We start from the raw sequence: 23157 nt of genomic DNA on the forward strand, positions 1-23157 counted from the left end.
GTGAGAATAACAATAACCAGTGGAGTGTTGTCTTGAAGGGACCGTGTCTTTGTAAGGGGGGTTTGTATTCTGAAGTGTTCTGTTCATATTATACTATCAAACTTTAGGCATAAAGGACATGCTATTATGAAACAGTAAAGACAAAATAAAAGGCCATATAAATCTTTTTGTACACATCATCCCCAGATGTTACTGTGAACCCACTACTTAACTTCATCTCTTGAGGCTCATGCTCAGCTGTTTCTACCCACCCCACCCCCCAGATTTCCAACATAAATCATAGGGTTTAAGGCATAATTCACTAGGGATTGTGGTAGGATTTGAGTAAATCCTCAACAAAAACTCCCCTGGCTTGCCAGGTATTTTTAAAGGCAGAAATTTAGAAAGCAAAAGATCGTACATTCACCTGTCAGTCTTGTGATGGCACTTGCCATGAAGCTAGGAGGAAATTTGCCTATAAATACATTATGAAATCTCGCCTTTCAGACAGTCTTGGGTAGAGCCACACCACAGGAGTCATCTCTGCGACATCTCTAAGTTCAGTGATGGTCAGGCTTATTAGTACCTGCGATATCAGAATTTAAGAGTTTGAAATAGCTGATCATTTTTACAATGGAATTGGAAGATTTTGTATGTACTTAGTGCATTTGGAAAAGTAAATACAAATATTAAAAGCCTCGCCTTGGCAGGGATGTGGGGAATTAGGGGTCCCTAACACTTTTTTACTGTTGGTCTTTTAAATCAGTTCCTTCACCCAGTGACAGGGCAAGAATAAAGATGCAGATGCAGAGGATGAACTTGAGAACACGGGGTTGGGGGAGGTGGGCGAAGGGGAAGCTGGGACGAAGTGAGAGAGTAGCATAGACATATACACACTACCAACTGTAAAATAGCTAGTGGGAAGTTGCTATATAACAAAGGGAGATCAACTCGATGATGGGTGATGCCTTAGAGGGCCAGGACAGGGAGGGTGGGAGGGAGTCGTGGGAGGGAGGGGATATGGTATATATATATATACACACAGCTGATTCACTTTGGTGTACCTCAAAAACTGATACAAGTGTGTAAAGCAGTTATATTCTAGTAAAGAGCTTAAAAAATCAGTCAGTCGATCAGTTCTTTCTATAAAGTAGTGGGTCCCAAAAGTACTTTCAAAGCGCGTTAAAAGTATAGGTGGCTGTACCCCCCAAAAAATAAAAAAAATAAAAAAAAAAAGTATAGGTGGCTGTTCCCTGAAATTCAGATTCGGTAGGTCAGAAATAGAGAACAGCCTTCCATGTGTAATAATTTCTATGTTTGCGAACCACTGCTTGTAAAGCAAGTCTGATAAACTGCTTTGAGCTAGACACCTTTCCACAGTGGTGGACTTAAGCATTCTTGAGCTCTTCTTGGTTCTGTGGGTAAATCTGCTTCCCTCTCATACATCGTCCCCTCTATAGGCACATTGGATTGACTTTCATGTTCTAAGAATTTCCATTCCATTTTCTCTTTATATATTACACTTTGGCATAACATATATCTTGTATCATCAAAGATAGGGTTCGTTTCTGGTTTTTGTTGTCCTGGTATTTGGGGGTGATTTTCCAGAGGAGAGGGGAGCTTATAGGTCTTTGTCTTGCTGTCTTGAAAGCAGGAATCCAGTACCGTATTGGAGTCCTAAAAATTTTGACCAGGAAGGGGAAAGAGAAGACATAGCAGCTTTAGGGAAAAGTAAGTCAGTGGAGGCTTTTTTCCTTTTAAGACAAGCATCAGTAATTGTGGTATGAACAATAAATCATTTTAGATCAAATAAAACACATGTTCTTCCTTTTTCCAGAGTTCTCTCTGAAACAGGTGGACATTAGGTAGAATTCGGGAATCACTTCTACACTGAACCAGAGAGAGAGACAACTCACTAATGAGCTGTGACTGGGTAGAGAACAAAACCTGAGACTCTCATCTGAATGGTGCTATTTTCCTTCCTGGTGTCATGTTTTACCATAAACTGTAATTCCCTGCATAATACATTGAAGGAACTATTGGTCTCTATATCTTCAGGTATCACAAAAGATACATCATCACTAGAATCCTCTAACATGGAGAATATAGAGATAACGCTTTACGTGCTATTTGGTAATTGACTAATTTTACAGTTCTATATTTCTTTTAAAGAAAGGTACTGTGTGCCAGTATTTTCTAACTTAATTTGGATCCTGCACATTTTTAGTGGATCTTATTGTAATCAATAAGTAAAATGACATTAAACGAGCAGACATTATCTTAACAACATATGCTTTTCTCTTTTAGCTTCTTTTTTTTAAGATTGTATTCTGAGGCTAATTCTTATCTCTTAATTTCTCTTCTAATTTTTAGATTCCAGTTATATTGTCTATTTTACTATCTGTAGACTTTTCGTAGATTTTCCCTCATGTATACAAAATGCTAAGTGGATTTAAAACATTTAATTAAAACTAGTTAGGACATATGTTAACCTGCTCCAACAAAAATAACAGAGTAAACTGTATACAAACCTATGTCTCGTTTTTGTAAAAGTCCAAACTGGTATAGTAATTCTGCTCTGTAAAGTTATCACGGGTTCAAAGTCATCCTTTCTTATTGCTTTGCCATTCCTGGGGTTTTATCCCCATCCGCCTATTCCAGGGTGCCTCACTGCCATGTGGCACTGCAGCTCAGGGGGTGGAAGGGAAGGGCACACTGAGCTACACAAGGAACAAGCTACTTTGTTTAAGTATAATTCAAAAGTAAATACAGAGTATCAAAAACAAGAGTCTGGATGTAGTACTCAGCAAAAGGGAATCTCTAGATATTTTTGTAAAGGAGATTGTGTTATGCTGATGTATCATGAAGACGATAGGGTTTGTCTGTGAAGTGGTAAGGATTTTTTTTTTTTAATGAGAATATTGAAACTGAGGATCCAACTGAGCCTCAAAATAGTCACCTAGACAGTTTTACACTAATTCCCTTGGTGCTGTCATTGCTAAAAATGTTTGTAATCCTTTTCTTAGGAGTTGCTTCCAGAAGCCAGTTAACGAGGTACCCCCTGAAAATAAATATATTCTTATACCTCACTGTGGTCCTAAAAACATATCATCTTGATTGGTTGTCAACTTCAATGCCCAGACTTGATATCAGAACTTAAATTCAGTTTAATGAAAAGGATATTTGTCATAATTCCAAATAAATAATGTGATAGATTTTGAAACCAGTTTTAAAGATAAATTTGGCGGCGTTATTTTTTTTTTGAGCTCTTTATTGGAATATAATTGCTTTTACACTGTTACGCCGGTTTTGCTATACAACATAGTGAATCAGCTTTATTTATGCATATATCCTCATATCCCTTCCCTCCTGTGACTCCTTCCCACCCTCCCTATCCCAGCCCTCTAAGTCATCACCCATCATCGAGTTGATCTCCCTGTGTTATGCAGCAGCGTCCCACTAGCTATCTGTTTTACATATGGTAGTGTATATATGTCTATGCTACTCTCTCACTTCGTCCCAGCTTCCCCTTCACCCCCCACCCCGTGTCCTCAAGTCTGTTCTCTACATCTGCATCTTTATTCTTGCCCTGTCACTGGGTTCATCAGTACCATTTTTTTAGATTCCATATATATGAGTTAGCATATGGTATTTGTTTTTCTCTTTCTGGCTTACTTCGCTCTGTATGACAGACTCTAGGTCCATCCACCTCACTACAAATAACTCAATTTCATTCCTTTTTTATGGCTGTGTAATATTCCATTGTGTATATGTGCCCCATCTTCTTTATCCATTCATCTGTTGATGGGCATTTAGGTTGCTTCCATGTGCTGGCTATTGTAAATACTGCTGCAGTGAACATTATGGTTCATGTTTCTTTTTGAATTATCGTTTTCTCAGGGTATATACCCAGTAGTGGGATGGCTGGGTCATATGGTAGTTCTATTTTTAGTTTTTTAAAGAACCTCCATACTATTTTCCATAGTGGCTGTACCAGTTTACATTCCCACCAACAGTGCAGGAGGGTTCCCTTTTCTCCACACCCTTTCCAACATTTACTGTTTTCAGATTTTTTTGATGATGGCCATTCTGACCAGGGTGAGGTAATACCTCATTGTGTCTTTGGCTTGCACTTCTCTAATCATTAGTGATGTTGAGCATCTATTCATGTGTTTGTTGGCCATCTGCATGTCTTCTTTGGAGAAATGTCTGTTTAGGTCTTCTGCCCATTTTTGAATCGGGTTATTTGCTTTTTTCATATTGAGCTAGCAGCATTATTGAATAAATGTTTTTGTATAAATTCCTAAAGTGAATTCTTTGAAGAACTTATCTTTCATTCAAAGTATAAGTACAGGTATATTTTATGAAGGAAGCAACTGAATATTGTTTGCTATATTGTAAGGAAACATAAGATAAGAAGAATTGTCTTTATATACTGGTAATATTAAACGCAGTAGTCCTAAGGGAGCTGGAATTGAGGACATTTACTTTGGAGCAGGCTGATTTAATCATGGAATGTAGTTTATGCTGTATTTATGGTGCCCTGTGTACAATATGGTGAGCTTGGACAGCTGTATACACCATGTAATTGCCACCATAGTCAAGCTATAATCCACTTCCAGAAGGTTCTCATGTCCCTTTCCAGTTGCTCTGCAGCCCTCACCTCCCATCCCTGGCAGCCAGTGATCTGCTTTCTGCCTCTCTGTTGATTAGATTACACTTTTAATGTTTAAGCAAATAGAAAAGAATACAGGCTTTTGGTTATTTTTTTCTTTCTAACAAGTGAAAATACAATCATCAAGTTTTTGCCCATCTGAGAAGCAGGCAGAAGCTTTATAACAGAAGTATCAATATCACAGTAAAACGCAGTCTTCCAGACTTGTCATAATTTCTGGCGGGTTGGATATATCAAAATGTTCATTTTTCAGAAAAAGTGAGGAGAAAAACTGAATACAGCTTTTCCGCACAAAATTTTGTTCAGTCTGCCTCCTTTCCTGAGCTGTAAGTACCAGCAATTTCTGCCTTTATGTTAATTTTTATTCTTTTCAAGGACTTCTGAAATATAGAAGTCTGTCCATAACAGGATAATTTCTCTACCCATTCTCTTGTCAATGTGTCTCTTAACAGAGATCAGTTTCTTTCCCTTGTTTCGGGAGGTGGACACATGAGACAGGAAGCAGAATTGTGTGCAGAGGCCTGGACACTTACTGCGAGAAGATCACACAGGGCAGGACCCCAGCTCGTGCTGCTAGGTCAATTGCCCTAAGATAGTCTGTGTTGTGTGATGTTTGAAAGTTTCTTTCCAGCATCAAAACATAAATGCAATACTGATTTTATGTTCATATTCTTTGAATAGTATAGTGATTTATCACAGTCCGCATGTGACTCTGGAATCCAGAGTCAGACAGCAGCGTTCTATTCTTATAAGGCTTTAAAAACTTTTTTTTGTAATGTAAGAATTCTGCTCATGATACATCTCTAGCAGGAGCCTCCTGACCCTTCTGCTTCCAGAATCGTTTCATTTCTCCTCTTTGCTTCCAAGTCAGTCTTTCTAAGACCTTGCTTTACTTTTCTGGGACTTTTGATGCTTCTGAATTATATTCAAAATCATATCATTCCTTATTCAGCCTTTTGAGTACCCTCTGTCTGCTGCGTTCTGGTTAGAACCCTCAAGGATGTCACAGTCTGTGTTTACTCCTTCCTGCCATTCCAGATCATCTGTGCTCCACTTCAAAGCTACCTTTTCAGCATCCCCCTCACTCTGTCCTTTCCCTACAGAAACCCTCTAATCCAGTCATGTGTGTCCTCACGTGACCTGTGCTTTTATACATATCACTTTCCCTGTCTTATTATCTCTATCAAAATAAGGCCCACTCAGTCCCCATGTCCTCAGGCCAAGAAGATTTTCTTTGTCTGCTGTATCACTTACTTCAGCACTTAAGGCCCATATAGTTTATTGGCACTTATCATTTTTGTTTCATCTCATTTGTTGTACTAAAATCTTACAGTTAAAAAGGATAGACTTACCACTCAAAGCAAAATCATTTATACAGTATCTCTGATAATCTCTTTAAACACCTAGCCAGGGGAAGCCCTGTCGTTTTCTAGGCTTCCCAGTTCTACTGGTTAACAGGAGATAATACGTTGGATGATCACTTTATAAACTGAAATCTGTATCTTTATGACTTTCCTCCCTTTAGTGTCATTTGTGCCTTCTAGAGAAACACAGATTATCCTATTTCTGCCTTTCCTGTTCCTACTATTCTAGTATCAGTCATGCTATGTGTAAATCTTTTTGGATTAACGTGCCCTTTTGTAACTCCGTCCTGTCACCTTCCTTTGGATCCCTCTACATTTAATTGCCTCTTAAATTATGAGCTCCAGAATTGAACCTGCTTCTCCAGTTGTCACCTGTCTAGTTAGAGAAAAGCAGAACTCTTTTTTTAATGAAATGTAGATTGGCCAGAGCTAGTGGTCTCTTTCTAGTCTTGGTTTCTTTCATGTTTTCAGATTTTGATATCCACTACTCTAACCCTCTGCTCACTTGCTTTCCATGCTGCTGGCCTGGGGGGAAAAAAAACCTTAAAAATATAGTGAAGCACAGCTTAAGAATAAGTGAAAACACTGGAATAGTTGGGAACCACTACAGCAGATGGAAATGGAGTCAGAATTGGAGGAGCTGTTGGTTCAAGGTACACGTATGAAGCGCCTGCTGGTGCCAGGAACTGTCCTTGGCTCTTGGATACATAGCGAGCACGACACACAAAGACCTTGCCTTCGTGGAGCTTGTATTCCAGCTGTCTCTAAGCAAAGACTTTAGGCAAAAAGAGGAAGACTGGCCAATAATATCAGAGTATAGAGTAACTGCAGCCAAACGAAAAGAAAAAAGTTTAAATGGTTTAGGCACATGCAGTGAAGAAAATTAACAGTATGTGCAAGCTTCTGGTGTTCACAGTCACGAACCAAGACCCTAGAAGGAAAATAATACATTTTAAAAATTAAAGATAGGAGCATTCACAATTGCCCAAAGATGGAAGCATCCCAAATGTCCATTGACTGGTGAATGGACAAAGTGTGATGGCTGCATGCAGTGAAATATTATTCAGCTTTGAAAAAGATGAAGATTCTGACGCATGCTGCCACAGGGATGAACCTTGAGGACTTTATGTTAAGTGACATAAGCCAGTCACAAAAGGACAAATACTGTGTGGCTGACTTTACCTGAGGACCTAGAGTAGCCTGATTCATAGAGACAAGTAAAGGGTGGTTGCCAGGGACTTTGGGGAAGGAGGATGGGCATTGTGTAATACATAGTTTGAGTTGGGCGAGACGAGAGTTCTGGAGGTAGAATGTCCTTAATACTGCTGCACTGTATCCTTAAACATGGCTAAGATGGTAGATGTTATAGGTATTTTTTTAATCCATGAAAACATTTTCATTTCTAGTTATCACAAAATAGTTCTGTCATTGCAACTGGTAAGGGGGTTCTTTTTTAGAGTAATCAGAATGAAAACAAACATTTCTTACTGATGTTTAAACCCTGGAGAATCTGTTTCAGGTCCCTGAGGACCCACAGACCCCTGGCAGAGAATCCTAGCTGCAGCCTCTGATCAGCCAGCTTGGGACAGAGCACTTGAAACCTTCTGCCACTGGCCAGCGTGGCCCTTGTGAGCAAGCTCTTGGCTCAGGGAGAATGGATGGTGCTTAAGCAGACAGGACCTGGGCTGTACCCGGACCACTGGGAGCCCAGGGAGTACTTTGCAGCAAGGTAGCGGGCGGCAGAGGCCTGGCACTCACTTGTTTTCCCTGTCCTGGGGCACGCTCACCTCTCCCTCAGGCGACAGCCTCCTGTCCCTGGTCTTGGTTAAAAAATGGTTAAGATGGTAAATGTGTTATGTGTATTTTGCCACAGTCACACAATTGAAAAGAAAAAATGTTTAAAAATTTAAAAATTAACAGGCCAACAGATTGAAAGACCAATAAACTCATAAAACATTAAAAGAAAACTTTAAGGACATAAGCCATAAACATAGTGTAGTTGGGGAAGCAGACCCTGCACATGTAGGATTGAAGGATGTCCACAGAGCAGGGGCCTGTTAATCTGAACTGTGAAAGTGCTGGAAGGGAATGCTGAAAAGAGAGCACTTAGCAGCCGGTGAGGAGAAAGCTCAGGCCTTTCAGGTAGAGTGAGTAGCGTAAACCTAAGTGGAAACAAGTTGTGTCTTAGTGACACATGGTCCTTGGAGGACAGTGAGGAAGAAGTAGATTGAAAATTGTAGCTGGTCAGATATTAGGCCCAAGTGTTTGATGTGGTAAGAAACCTGACGAGAGTGACGTTGGAAGCAGGCCAGTGAGAACAGGGGTGAGGTCCGAGAAGGCCCATGTTTTAAGAATCATTCAGGCCCATAATGAAAGGGTGGTGGGGACCACGGTAGTGAACAAAGTGGTGGGTTCATTAAAAACTGTTAGAAAGTAAGAACCAGCAATACGCATACTGGTTCTGAGGAACAAAGAGGAAATTAAACGTCTTCAGTGTCGTCAGCCCATGGGCCTCGTAGTGTGGTGATTCAGTTAACGTTTGACGGAAGATTCATTGATGGATGGAAAACCTGACAATGTAGACATGTATATTAAAGATATGCTGAGTATCTAAGTAAAGTCTCCTCAAGAGGACATAAGAAGATGTTCAGGGACCAGATTTTAGAAGATCAGGCACTTCACCCAGGCTCGCCTACACAGGCTCACCGGCAGGCTGGCTTCACTGAGCCTTCGTAAGCTGGTTGTGTTTGCCACGCTTTCTGAGACCTCCCTCAGGAAAGCTGGAGGAAATAGTAATCGGAAGAACTTCCTCACCAAGTAGAATGAAGGAGTGAAAGAGATTTTACTCTGGATAGTTAACTGGTTAAATTACAAGTAAAGGAGGCATTGGTAAGAGGATCTGGATTTCAGATTTATCTTAAAATCGGAGTAAACTGTACCTACATGTCCTCGACAGTAATACATCCAAAGCTACTGATCTCATTGTTGCTTTCATCTGGTCTCTTTCCTCATGTTTTCTGAATCGTGGAATTTGTGAAACACAATGATGTAATCATTCCATTTGGAATACCCAGTTGCAGAAAGAGGGAAAAATAAACCGTTGTAATATCCCTTCATTCATACTCCTTTTCTGTCTTGCGTTTCTGCTAGACACACGCTTACCTAGGACTCACTCTTAAATTGTTAACCACTGTCGTTTATCAGTGAGAGAGGGCTTGTGTGTTGTCCTCAAGGATTCAGGAATTACCAGCAGGATTTTGAGCTCTACTTGCCTTGGGTATTTGCCTCTTGTTTCTGAAATTTGCTGGAAGGGGGAGGGGGACAGAGGAGGTGGTCTTACCGTTTCTTGAAGCTCAAATGCCACAGCAGAACTTTTAGAGACATCTTGATTCTATTAGAATTTGCAGGTCAAAGGGCAGGTTCAACTGTTCTGGTAGTTTAAAGCACCAGGGATGGAGTGAATAGACTAATGACTTGAAGTTGGATTTCTGTTACTACCTACTCATTATGCAAGTCAGGTGGCCCGTTAGTCACGCAGTAGGGGGTTACTAGTCACTTTGAAAGATTCTTTGGCCACATTTTCTTTTTTCAGGGGGAGGAAGAGCATTTTAGCTCCTTTCTCAGGGCTTGTGGCAGAGGAAATTAATACATATATTAATTAACATGTATTAATACAAAAATTAATATATTCCCTTTTGTATTTTATGTGCTTGTGTTACTCCCTGTGGGCTCATGGGAAATGAAGTCAGAAAGTGTTCCCCCAGCAAGTATTCCTTTTCTGTAGAGAGCCTTGAGTTAGTAAAGCTTTTGAAGTCAATTATTAATCCTCACCAAGGTTTGTTGTCTTTGAAATAGCCATATTAGTATTAGAATAGCTGACTTTCAGCTCTCAAGTAATTGACTCTGATTAGAAAGGAGCCATTTCAAGTATTTTTGTTTTCTTCTTCATAGTTTTCTGTATCTTTACATTTTTCTCCAATGAATGGGCATTACTTTGTTATCAGAAAATACCTTTTTACTAAGAAGCAGTTGTATTAATAGGTGGCTACTAAAATAAAATTCTTTTTGCTGTTTGCTTTTTTTTCTTCACTGTAAATTCCATTCCCTCTGAAAAGCAGAGCATTCTTAAATTTTTTTAGTTTAGACACTTGAATGTTCTCTGTAAAACTTAACCACACAAGCTCAACTGCAGATGTGGTCTTTAATATCACATGTATTGAGGGAACAAGAATTTTTCTTACTCCCAAAAAGTTAGATGGCCATTAGTATTTATTAGCTTAATTTTTTTTTAAATTTTTATTTATTTGACTGTGTTGGGTCTTCTTTGCTGCACACAGGCTTTCTTTTGTTGTGGCTCATGGGCTCTAGAGTGCAGGCTGAGTAGTTGTGGCACACGGGCTTAGTTTCCCTGCGGCATGTGGGATCTTCCAGGACCAGGGATCGAACGCATGTCCCCTGCATTGGCAGGCGGATTCTTAACCACCGCGCCACCAGGGAAGCCCCTATTAGCTTTATTTTTGTGCCCATCCTCCAAATTGTTTTCAAGAAGTTGTTCTCCCCCGTAGTGTCCATTTCAAATTTACCAGAATTATAGACAAAACAATACTATCTCTGTCCCCTTCCAAAAACAAGAGAAAAACCTGAAAGCTAATAAACCCAACAAAAGATACTGACATTACCCAGAGTTTACATGGTCATATATGCAACATGTAATCAAAACATTTTATTTTTCTTGACTGTGAATTGCCCTTTTCAGGCACATACACATGTGGAAATCAATATCAAGAGTATACTTTTAAAATGGAAGGGATAGTGGTATGTTAATCTGTTAGGAAATTTTTAGAGGGTGAGAGCCTTGAGTATGGGAGAGAAAATTTCATTCTGTGCAGTTCATAGTGTATTATCAATGCTCAATAAAAAGAAAATAGTGCCAATGACATAATAAAATTTTATTTGAATCGTATAGAGAAAGACTTCAAAATATATATCTGATTCAAAAAGGTACCATTCCAGTGGCTTGGACTCTGTGCCACATCCTTTATTTTAAAATTTAGAATCTGAGTTGTCACCTGTTACATCATATTGCATTTGGGGAATGTGACATTTTACCCCAGAGGTTAACTGTACCACACTAGTTGGCCAAGCATATCATTTATAAAAGAATTTGGAATTCAGTCAAGATGCTTCAACAATATAGGATTATTCTTACCATTTCATATTATGTTGTCTTTCTTTAAGCACAAAATGGAACTCAGATCCCATCGCCTTTTATCTTGCATTCGGCAAAAGTTCTCATGACTTGGTCTAATTGGACAGAGTTATTTATCTTTCATTCATCTTCTGTTAGTTGTCTGCTGCTAAATGTGTGATTCTGACTGTTGATGCACAGAAAAGCAGCTCCCTTGTTGAGAAAGCACATCTCTCGTTCCTGTTTGTCAGGCTCTGGGCTTCCCAAAAGGGAACAGATGACAGTAATCAACAGGAAACCGCAGAGTGAGACCATCTTGAACTCCTTCACCTTTAAGCTCATTTCACCACTTAACATATTTTTTTCAAGTGGTCAGTGGATATATTTAGACTGTCGTTATCACTTTGGTGTTGACTTCATGGGATAAGCCATCTGCCGTTTCTTAGAGTGGGGACAGTGGAAAGTTGTACTGAGGTCAATGAATCTTCCCTTCCAACAGCAAAAGCTAGTTAAACACATCTTCATTTCCAGGATGTAAACTGATCCGCATCTTCCATTTATTAGCACTGCTTGCTCCGAGTTCCCCAGACCTACCCATCTGAACACGGAGTATCCTTGTCAGAATGTTCAAAAGATAGTCTTCCAGTTTGTGGCTGAACTAAAACTCTTCCATATGACTGTGATTGAAGCATAATTATCTTAACAGGAGACAGAAGCAGGGTTAAACTCAGGCAGCACATTCTCAGATCCAGCATTTCCTCGGGTCAAAAGCTCAGGCCACTTATATAGTTCCTGTAAATCAAGTCTGTCTTCTTCCAGATGACTTATTACGTAGAAGATGAGCTATAGAGGAATGCATTTGGACTATGAGACTAATTGTTCACCAGCTTCATTCTGATGATTTTGTAAATTTCTCAGTTCAGCACCACGCCCACCCCCACCCCCCAAAAAATCCCACCTTCTTTTCCTTCTGGATATGAACCAAAAAATAGTTCTTGGCTAAACCACAAGGAATCAGTAAAGTTTAAATTGTTGTTTCAAAATGTGCAGATCGTTGCCAAATAAAACCTTGACTGGAAACTTGTTTGCACTGATGAGATAAAAAGATTCATAGGTGTTCAGAATGCCCGGAACCAGCTGGCTGATTTCCTAAACGGAACCAGCTGGCTGATTTCCTAAATCCTATTTACTGATGTTTACAGTTTGGTATACATTCTGTACATAAAAACGTTTTCAGTTTTAGTTGTGCCTCATTCTCCTGGAAGCCACAGAATACTTATCCAAAGAATGAGTCAAATGGGGAAAATGTATAGGTGACAGGATAATTCTTACTTTAAAAAAAAGTCATTAACTTCATTTACTTTCCAAGTCTAACTACAACTATTATCTAGGAACTCTTTATTAAGATGTCAGCATTACGACCTGATGAAGACATTTAGAGTCAGGAAGCCCTGAATAGGATTCCTGCCCAGACCATTTGCTCCAAGTGTGAACTTGGGCAACCACATACTCTCTAAGCCTTAGTTTCATCACCCATAAAATGGAGGTAATGATAGTAGTAACTTGAGAGGACTGCTGTGAGGACTAGACGGAAATCTGGATATTTCCTTTCTTTTGCAGGCAAGAAGCCCTTCTGGCCGCCATCAGTGAAAAAGATGCCAATATAGCTCTTCTGGAGCTTTCATCCTCGAAGAAAAAGACCCAGGAGGAAGTGGCTGCCCTGAAGCGGGAGAAGGACAGGCTAGTGCAGCAGCTGAAGCAGCAGGTATGATGGGGGGGGGGGAGGGAGGGCACGTCCTTGGCAGCTGTGCTCTCAGGTCATACATCTGATCTGTATCTAGTTAATTTTCACCAGCAGAGACCTCAGTCTTCAAATCTCTGGCCTCATCCAGGAAGCACAGAGCATTCTTTGTAAGAGGAGTGGTTTAGAAGGTGTCACGTGTCTTAGGAGAACATTTTTTTACTCTTGCAGTGGCTAGATGAAATTAGTGAAATTCTGCCTGTTTGAAATGAAAAAGGTGGATTGTTGTTGTTGTTTGGGGTTTTTTGGTTTGTTTGTTTTGCGTGTCTCTCTGGATCAGGCCGCAGGGGTCCACAGAGTTGACAACGTGTGGTCCTTGGCAAGCACTGTGGGGTATCTGCAAAGGCTGTTGGGGTCCTTAGTGGCGCCTCCAGGTCCAGAGGCCACATATAAGGGCAGGCAGCAGTGGTGTGGAGGTGGTAGTGGTGTGTGCATACCACCAGCTGGTGAAAAGCCGTATTTCTTACATCCAGTTAGATTCCCACTACAGAAGGCACTAAGTATTTTTTCATTTAAATGATTTCCTGTTATTGAAGGCTGGGTAAGCTCTGATGGTAAGAGCAAAGTTTTGCCCTTTTCTTTTCCACCCAAAGCCTTCCCCAGATTTAATGCTTAATACTTACATAAGGCCTTGCATCTGTGAAAATAAAAGCTAGAAATTTCCTCGTTGATGAAGGTTGTACAACAATGTAAATATACTTAATGGACAGAACTACACAGTTAAAACTGGTTACAATAGTAAATTTTATGTTATGTATTCTTTACCACAATTTTAAAACTGGGGGAAATTTTTCCTGCCCTTTGAGAATGAAGAGAAAGCTGAATTTTGGAGTCTGAGTCCTCTTTTTCTTTAATGCTCTTCACGGTGATGGCCATTCCTGTTCTGCATGCATGTCTGCCTCCTGCCTCCCAGGGTCATCCCTGCATCCTCTGTCACTTTTTCTGTACATTTGGGCTGCCCACATTTGCCCTTCTGCCTGAAGTAATCAGAGTAGGAAAGAGTTTTTCAAGTGAAGGAGTTTCTTCTTTTCTACTTTAAAGGATCAGTCATCAATTGACAGAATCACATTTAATGTTCAAACTAACAAGAATCAATATTTACACAATAAAGATTTTTCTCTATTTGTAAACTAATACAACTGCTTATACATAGACTTTATGTATGTGGCTGACTTTGCTGAGAAAATACCAGAAAATGTCCCCTTCTGCAAGATAGATAGATGACCAGCAAAAACAACCCAGTGCTCATTTGCAAGTGGAAGAAAACTTTTACCCTCTTAAACGATGGGACCCCTAGACCTTCATCCCTTTAAGAGATGGAATTCACTTGAGCTTTCACCCTTTCCTGGGTGCTGATGACCCAAGGGTGAGCAAAACAAATGTGTTCTGGGTGCCTCCCCTTTATTGCAAGTTCAACTACTTTATCCAGCATTTGTAGGAATTCTGCCACATCAGCATTTTCCCGTCACCTAGTTTGGAGGAAAAAAAAAAAAAAGACTTCTTTCATATTACACAGGAAAACTGGGCAGAAAAATTTATCAGCGGTTTGTCACTCAGTCTCACATTACTTTTTCTCACTTTAAGAGCTATAACTAATTCTAATTGGTTCTTATTTCGCATTTTATGAACAAATTACCAGTTTCCGTTATGCTCTGTAGAAGAATTATCAGTGGATGAGTCTGGCTCAGCTGACCAAGGAGGCCAGAGGGGTCGTAAATGATGCGTCTGTGCTTGTGCAGTGGGTGCAGGAAACTTGAGTGGGCTTCCCTGGGTCTGTGCTTCATTCACCCAGCTAGGAAGCGGATGCTCCCTCCTGTTCCATCAGGGGACACTTAGTGAGGATCAGTTAGTGTCTTCAGAGACGACCAAGATCTTGAGACGGGTGGTGTGTCTGTGCAGAGCCTCGTGATGAGCAGAGGTCTCCTGGTGCGGGTCCTGGGGAAAGGTGCCTGTCCCCCGGAAGCAAGCTGACTGTCAGACAGACGTGTGTCACTTGCCCACAGGGTCCCTGGTCATCTTTTTTGCAGTCTCAGGTCGAACATCACCCTTCTGTCCCCGTAGTCTTTCCCCGGTGGTCCCCGCTCTCCTTCCTTGCGTGACCCCCCTGGGTGGTCCTCATGGCAGTGGTAGTTTTGGGATCCTGTCCTCTTCAGTCAAGCATGTTCATAGACGTCCTTAGTTTTCTGTTGTGTTGTGCGTATTTTACTCGTTTGGCTTCACAAGACTGCTTAATTTCCCTAATCTCTAAGTTCTTAATGGAAAAGGGGGGACTTAACTGTTGCCCCAAGTATTTTCAGTAAATCCAGTATGAAAAAATATCTGAATTAAGTGAGTCATACTTTAAGTAATTGTCTTTTACTAAGTTCTGCCTGCATTCCAATTACCAGTTGGTTAGTCTCCAGGGAACTGCCTGTGACACACGGGATACCTGCACAGTACTTCTACCCTGACCTTTTGTTTCATTGGGTAGGACTGGGGGCTCTGACAGCCACTGAGTAGGCCCAGGACACCAGCCCAAGCTGGTCGTTCTCACTCAGGGTCCCCTCATATAAGTTTGCAGTCAGGCTCTTGGCCAGGCCTGCAATTACCTGACGCTTGGCTGGGGCTGCAGGGCTCACTTCCAGGGTCACTCACGTGGCCCTGGGCTCTGCACCATTTAGGCTTCTCCATGGGGTTACTTAGGACCTGGGGCTGGCTTCCCCTAAGCAAGTGATCCAAGGGAGGGGAAGAGAGCAGCCAAGATGGAAGCCACGATGTCCTTACACCTGTCTTGGAAAGGGCACACCATCACTTCACCTTGTCCTGTTGACCACGTGCACCAATCGCCTACGGCATGGGGGGCGGGGGTGGACCAGTGCAGGCCACCTGGAAGGCTGGCTGCCACAAGAAGTGAGTGAACAAGCAAACAGTGGCATCTTCCTACTGTGAGACACTGCTCAGACGTATAGGAAGATGTGCTGTGTGATTCCATGTATATGTTGAGCTCTAGAAAAGACCACTTTCATCTGTGACTTCAGAAGGCAGATGAGGCCTCAAAGCAGAACTTGATTCATCTTCCTGTGCCTACCTTCGCCCCCAGGGAGGGCCTGTGGCAGGAGGGGACAGCTTCTGTCCTTGTCATGCCTTCCTCCCTCCTCCTTTGATGTCCTGGTCCTCTGAGGCTGCTGCAGCCCTTTGATGCTGCTTCTCTGGCCAGCGTTGACCCCCAAGGGGTGAGTAGTGCCCGGAAGATGCTATCTCTGTGCTGCCACTCGGCCCACAGAAAGCTCCTACATCCTGGCCGCGCCGAAGAGTGAAAGTGTGTCGGCTGCTGTGTGCTCCTCTGTCCATCCTGCCCCCTGTCTCCGGGTGTCCTTTCTCCTCCCCAGATGAGCACAAGGCAAGCCAGCAAGTCTGATGCCTGAGTGGGTACCAAGCAAAAGAAGGAGATGCTCGTCTCCCCTCCTTCTGCTTACACCCTGTCTTCAGGATTGAAGACTGTAGGATTTAGGGTTGAATTATCTTTGAGCCCCTCTCACTGAGCACAGGGGGCCCCCCTTGTGCATGGTTGTCTGTTCCCCGTGACGTCCAGATTCCTTGTGCCAGACTTAGCATCACCTGCACACCAGTCTCAACCCAGAAAAGGTGTGTGCTGAGGTGGATGGCATGCCTTTCCTGCCCGCCCCCACCCCCACCCCCCCAGTGGGCTCTCTAGAACGTGACCTGCTGAGCTCTCCTTTGCCCCGACGTTGGGCCTGGGCCACCCGTTCTGGAACAGCTGGGAAAACCCATTCATCATAGTATTAAAACTAGTTTTAAAGTAGCATCTGACGTTGGAGGAAGAAAAATAAAACGACTTTATGTTCTATGAAAAGAGAACAGAAATGGAGTAAAGCTACAGAGAGTTCCTGAGTTGTCAATGAACAAAGGAAAAAGTAAACAACAGTGTTGAGATAGTGGGAGTGCCACTTTGGAGAGCAGAGCCAGCAGGCGTCTGTCCGTCTCACTGGGCACCTGCCTCCTTGGTGACAAGGGCAGCCCTTGGAGCGTCCGCTCACCATACATCCGCGATGCCAGATGCTTGGACACGGCAAGCCTTCCTCAGAGGACACACGGGTATCTGGTGCTGTAGGAGGACCCCTCCTCTGTGTGCTGCGCTGCCCTGCCTGCTCTGTCCTGTACTTGCCATGTGCACGAGCCAGCCTCTCAGCCTTCCGTGTGACGTTATCCCCTGAGGGTGACTGTTATATGGTGATCATGCACAGTGGAAACCTTCTGTTGGTTAGAATATATGACATCCAGAAGTTGACAGGATAGACAATTACAGTTCAATCCGCATTTCGTGATTCAAAAGTTTGTATTGACTTGGCCAGATATACGTGCTCATGTCGTTTCAATTATCCCATCTCCCTTCAGTTCTAAATTCTTGCATATTAAGTATTCAGGATACATACTTCTTCCCTTACACCACTACAAACATCAGGATCAGCTGCAGGTTTCTGCTGATGGCATCCAGATTTATTTGAAAGGAACTGGATGCAAGCACTTCCCATTCACTGCCCTCACCTCTGGAAATGCCTTTTACTTCCTCAGCTTAATCTCTGCTTTAATCTTCACTTCAGGACTCATCTTTGTAGTTTGGGATTTCCTAGCCATGGAATCGGTTTTTTTCCTTATCATTAGCAAAGCCATTCTTTGCTTTTTTTCATTCGCACCTTCATCTTCCTTTGGGCAGAAGCTGAAACACTAGAGGGAGGAGGAAAGAAGCAGCAGCACTGTTGACGTGCTGTCCTGCAGCTGCTGCTTATTGACTCTGAGCCAGTGTCCTCTTCAGACGTAGGAATCCCCAACCTATACTGCTGCTCCAGCTGCAGACCTCAGCTCCACCTCCAACTCTGTTGATAAACTAAGGGCGTCATCTCTAGCAGTCATAGCCCCATCAAGCTAAAACACAGCACTTCACAACCTACAGAGTACTGTGCACATGGCTTATAGCCCCAACCCCGAGGGCCGTGTGGGCCAGGCAGATGCCATAACTACAAGAGGTGCAGGACCATGTAAGACAGGAAGAGAGACTGTGATGAACTAGGGGCCACTTGCTTTGTCCAGAGAAGCCGCCGCTTTCAATTCCAGCTCATTGTGGCCGTGCAAGACGAGAGCCCACGTTACCCAAGCATCCATTCCCACCACCAGAGAATCCATATATGTAAACCTCTTTTTTTTTAATTGAGGTATAATTGACATATAGCATTGTATTAGTTTTAGGTGTGCAACATAGTGATGTGATATGTGTATATATTATGAAAGGATCACCACAGTAAGTTCAATTTGCATCCATCACCACACAGTTAAAATTCTTTTTTTTCTTGTGATGAAAACTTTTAAGATCTTGACTTTCAGCAACTTTCAAATATGCAACACAGTGTTGTTCACTGTCGTCACCCTGCTGTTTGTACATCACATCCCAAGGACTTGTGTATCTTATAACTGGAAGTTTGTACTTTTTGATCCCTTTCACTTATAATTCTCTTGATATCTGAGTATTGGCCGCTAATATGTTCTTTTGACTTTTTTTAGTGAATCAGGTCACAAGCTTCCTGACTTACCTCTCTGGTCTTATCTTCCTCATCTGTAATATTGGATGGATAGATAAAATTAATTTCGAGGTCTGAAGTTCTGTATTTTCCAATTTTTGACGAGTCAATATATTTACCTGTAGCTATATTACCTGCTAGTTGCTGACATTAGGAATAGTTTTAAAAGAAACAATTGTAAAGCATTAAAAATACACATATGTAAGGATTGTTTAAATCTGTCTACAGAAATTTACTTATTTTATGAAAGTATTAAGTATTGCATTTTAAAGTTGAAAAAAACCCTGGTTACTCACTATCCCCTTGAAACCTTTTCTGTATCCTACCAAGAAATAGATCATTTTTTGATGAGTTCTGCTTGCTTGGAGTTACATGAAGTCCAGAGGCTGAGAAAGTTTGTGGAAATCTGGAATCCTCCCAGTCTCCTTTCTTCCATCTGTTCCATCTTTTTTGTCATCAATTCCAGATGTAGGAAAATTCTTCACAAAAATTTGGTAAGACTCTTTCTTCCCTTCTTTCCTAGCATCACATCTAGCTCACCCTTCCTATTGTCAGGCTGCTGCCTTTTATGATGCCACAGGGAATTTATAAATCTTCTGAGTTTGCTGATCCCTCTTGAATTGTCTCAGTGCAAATAAATCAACCCAGATTTCCTGCCCCGTTGCACGCGCCCCTCCTATTCCTTCTCCTTCGATGCCTGTCAGGTGGCATGATTTATAACTGTTTCCTGTGCTCCTTGACCTTGGTCTGAGGATCTCATTAAGCATGAGTAAAACTAGGAAGATGGTTTAGGGTGTTCCCCTTTCCCCCACTAAGCTTCTCTTGGTAGGAATCAGTTCAAACCAATGTACTACTCAGAATCTATTCCTACTGCCTCTTTTGGTCTCTTTTGAACTAATGTGAATACTTATTAAAAGTGAATATGGAATTAAATGATATTTATATTCAAGGACAAGAGGAGTGGTATTCGATAAACTACAGCATTACCTGTCACAGAATGCCCTTCCCATGGACAACGTATGTGACCAAATTAAATAATCCATACTACTATCTGGCTTTCTTGAAAACAGCGTTCACAGATAAGAATACCTGAAATTTATTGAGCTGAGTCTTATTTTGAGTGCTTCACATGAATTAACTGCTATAATCTTCACAACAACCCTATGAAGTGCAGTTATCCTTACTGTACCGAGGAGAGGCTGAGAGAGAGACAGTGAGTACTTCACCCAAAGTCACAGAGCTAGCAAGTGACAGAGCTGGGGTTCAGAACAAGTCGTGTCACTCCGTCGCCGACACTGCTGATCACTGCACCAAGTGTGTTGCCATCATTATGGGCTTTGGTTAGAGATTTCAGTAGCCTTTAGCTGTATCGTTAATGACCTGGTAATTCTCTCTTGTGATGAATAGCACTTTAATAAGCTCTTCTTTAAATTACAGTGAAACTAAATTACCATAAAGGACCATGCTCAATTTAAAAAATTCAGAATCTTTACAAGCCAAAATCTCTTCCCCGGACTTCCTAGGTGGTGCAGTGGTAAAGAATCCGCCTGCCAATGCAGGGGACACGGGTTCAAGCCCTGCCCTGGGAAGATTCCACATGCCATGGAGCAACTAAGCCCATGTGCCACAACTATAAAAAAAAAAAAAAAAAAAAATCTCTTCCCCATCTTAAATCAAAAGATACTTTCTCATTTCAACAATTATCTTAGAAATTGTTGACTGAATTAGAGTTCTGATTGAGAATTCAGAGAGTATCTGAGATCAGATAGGCTGATTTTTAAGCAGCCAAGTTTGAAAACGGGTGTGCTTATAATCCTAACTTACCATCACAAATAACTCTGGTATGAAAATATTGTTACTATCACATATGTACATGGGCAGATAGATGGATGGAAATCTGGTCCCAAAATATTATGCACCATTTATTAAGATATCTTTTTTTAAGAACTTTTATTGAGATACAATTGACATACAATAAACTGCATACATTTAAAGTATACAATTTGATTTTTCTTTTCTTATTAGTAATGTATATATGGCAATCCCAATCTCCCAGTTCGTCCCACCCCAACGCCCCCCCCCCCCCGCCCCACTTTCCGCACTTGGCATCCGTATGTTTGTTCTCTATATCTATGCCTCTATTTCTGCCTTGCAAACCAGTTGATCTGTACCATTTTTCTATATTCCGCATATGTGCATTAATATACGATATTTGTTTTTCTGACTTCAATCTTTATGACAGTCTCTAGGTCCATCCATGTCTCTACAAATAAGACATCTTTTGAACAGCATAATTTTTTAAGAATCAGTAAATATTCATTCTTAAGAAGAGCAAATAGAGATTGAAAAGCTGTTAAAAGCTTTAGAAAATGACTGCCAAAGGATGAACATCTATTATACCTGAGGCTCAAGGGTTTCTCCCCCAGTATTTCAAAGATTTTATGCAATATAAGAATTTAATTAATTAAATAAATTGTTGAGCTTTAGTACTAAAACAAGATTTGTGGTAGCTGTTTTTCACGTAGAGAATGCTTAAAGTGTATGGTGTTGCCGGTCTTATTCCTCAGTATGGCATTCTGAATTGGGTATGATGTTTTTCCTGGACTTGTATGATTGCAGCCTAATAATAGTCAACTCTAAAATTAAGGGATCTCTGAAAATAGTTTTGAACATGCACCTTTCAGTCTCCCTAGCTCTTAACTAGCCAGTTTATCAGAAATATATGAAGAGATTGAACTATGTTTAAATATATATGTGCTCTTTACAAATGTATCCAAATCGCAGGCCTGAAACCAATACCTAGTTGTCTATTAAGACTCTTTAAATACCTGTAAGAGCCTGGTTGATTTCTTCATCGTCTGTCAGTCATTGGCCTGAATCCAGTGAAAGGACACAGTTGTGTCATATCCCTCTAGTCAGCTATGTTCCAATGTCTGCTAAATGGAAGGTTCTTAAGATCAAGTTATCTCTGTAACAGTTTTTCTCACAGTTGCCTCCCTATCTATCTTATTGTTTAGAAAAAGTAGCCGGGCAGAACTACATGCTACAGGAAAGCAGCTTTCAAGGCTGGTTCTAATTCAGCTGATTGCCATCTTTAACTGTGTTTAGACATTCAGACACTGTTTATAGCAGTATTTCCTAATCCGGGATTATCTTCATGAATAGCAATGATATTACTTGCTACTGGCTTACAGCCGTTCTTATGGCCATGCACTGAAATAACTATTTCTCTTACTATATAATATTAAAATACTAAATTATATCTTTTAGTAATCTGAGACTAAAATAGGTCTCTCACATTTATGTCAGCTGATAAGAACAGCCATAACTTAACATCTTCTTTTCGTTACCATAATGTTTTAACTATAGAAAATGACAAAACATGAGCTAAATTAAAGGAAATGACTCTCTTTGTCCAGAGATAACTTCCTCTATTACTTAAATCTTCTTGTGATACAGGCTTTTTTAAAAAATCTTTTTTATTCAGATATACACATAGAAAAGTACACATCTAAGTGTACATGTCCATGAATGTTCACAAGGAAACACACTCATGTAACCAGCATACACATCCAGGAAGCAGATCATCACCAGCACCTCAAAAGCAAGCCCTCACTCTCCCTTTCAGGCTCTATACCCTGCTCGCCTGAATTCTAACAGTATTCATTAGTTTTACCTTAAAATCAAGACTTAAATTTAAGACTTTGTGTCAGCAGAGCTGCTGGGGGTCCAGAAGCAGAGGCCAATGAAGCCACTATGTGCCCAGAGGGCACAGCCTTGAGCCACAGAGGCCTTGTCCGCAGGCCTTGAAGCCTAATGGAATTTGTTCTGCTGGATTTCAGACTTGCTTGGGACTGACAACCCCTTTACTCCTTCCAACTTATCCCTTTTGGCATGGGTATGTTAAGAAAATGATGTGTGAATAAATGTAAATATCAGTAAAGAGACAGAAAACCTAAAAAGAAACGAAAAAGAAATTCTGGAGCTAAAAAAGCACATTCACTGAAACGAAATGTTCACTTAGAGGAATTCAGAGGCAAATTGGAGTAGGAAAAGGAAAGAATCAGTGCACTTTAGGATAGGATAATGGAAATTATCAAGGCTAAGGAACTGAAATCATTTTTCTAATGATTTCTAATGATTGAAGAAAAGTGAACAGAGCCTAGGGACCTTTGGGACAGCATCAAGTGGATTAACATATACATCATGGGAATCCCAGAAGGAGAAGAGAAAGAGAAGGGGCAGGGAGAATATCTGAAGAAATAATAGTGAAAACTTCCCAAATTTACCAAAAGACACAAACATGCACAAATCTCAGCAAACTCCAAGCAAGATGAATTTGAAGTGGGACACATTATAATCAAACTTTCAAAAGATGAAGAGAGAATCATCACATACAAGGGGTCCTCAGTAGGATTTTCAGCAGATTTCTCATCAGAATCTTTGGAGGCCAGAAGACTTTTTTTGGGGAGGCTGACATATTCAAAGAGCTAAAAGGAAAAACCAAGAATCCTATATCCAGTAAGACTATGCTTGAAAAATGAGGGAGAAATTAAGACAGTCTGAGTTAAACAAAA

General features: G+C 41.1%; 1 protein-coding gene across 9 annotated transcripts in view; it reads left to right on the top strand.

The window, feature by feature from the left end:
* Positions 1 to 23157, top strand: part of ERC1 (ELKS/RAB6-interacting/CAST family member 1) — a 410068-nt gene that overhangs the window by 299584 nt on the left and 87327 nt on the right. For all 9 annotated transcript variants that reach the window (XM_057703818.1, XM_057703817.1, XM_057703825.1 and 6 more), the window contains one exon: positions 12827 to 12971. In XM_057703818.1, coding sequence (XP_057559801.1) covers positions 12827 to 12971 — 145 coding nt within the window. The remainder of the gene's footprint in view (positions 1 to 12826; positions 12972 to 23157) is intronic.

Source organism: Hippopotamus amphibius, chromosome 12, assembly GCF_030028045.1.
Source record: "Hippopotamus amphibius kiboko isolate mHipAmp2 chromosome 12, mHipAmp2.hap2, whole genome shotgun sequence".
NCBI lineage: Eukaryota > Metazoa > Chordata > Mammalia > Artiodactyla > Hippopotamidae > Hippopotamus > Hippopotamus amphibius.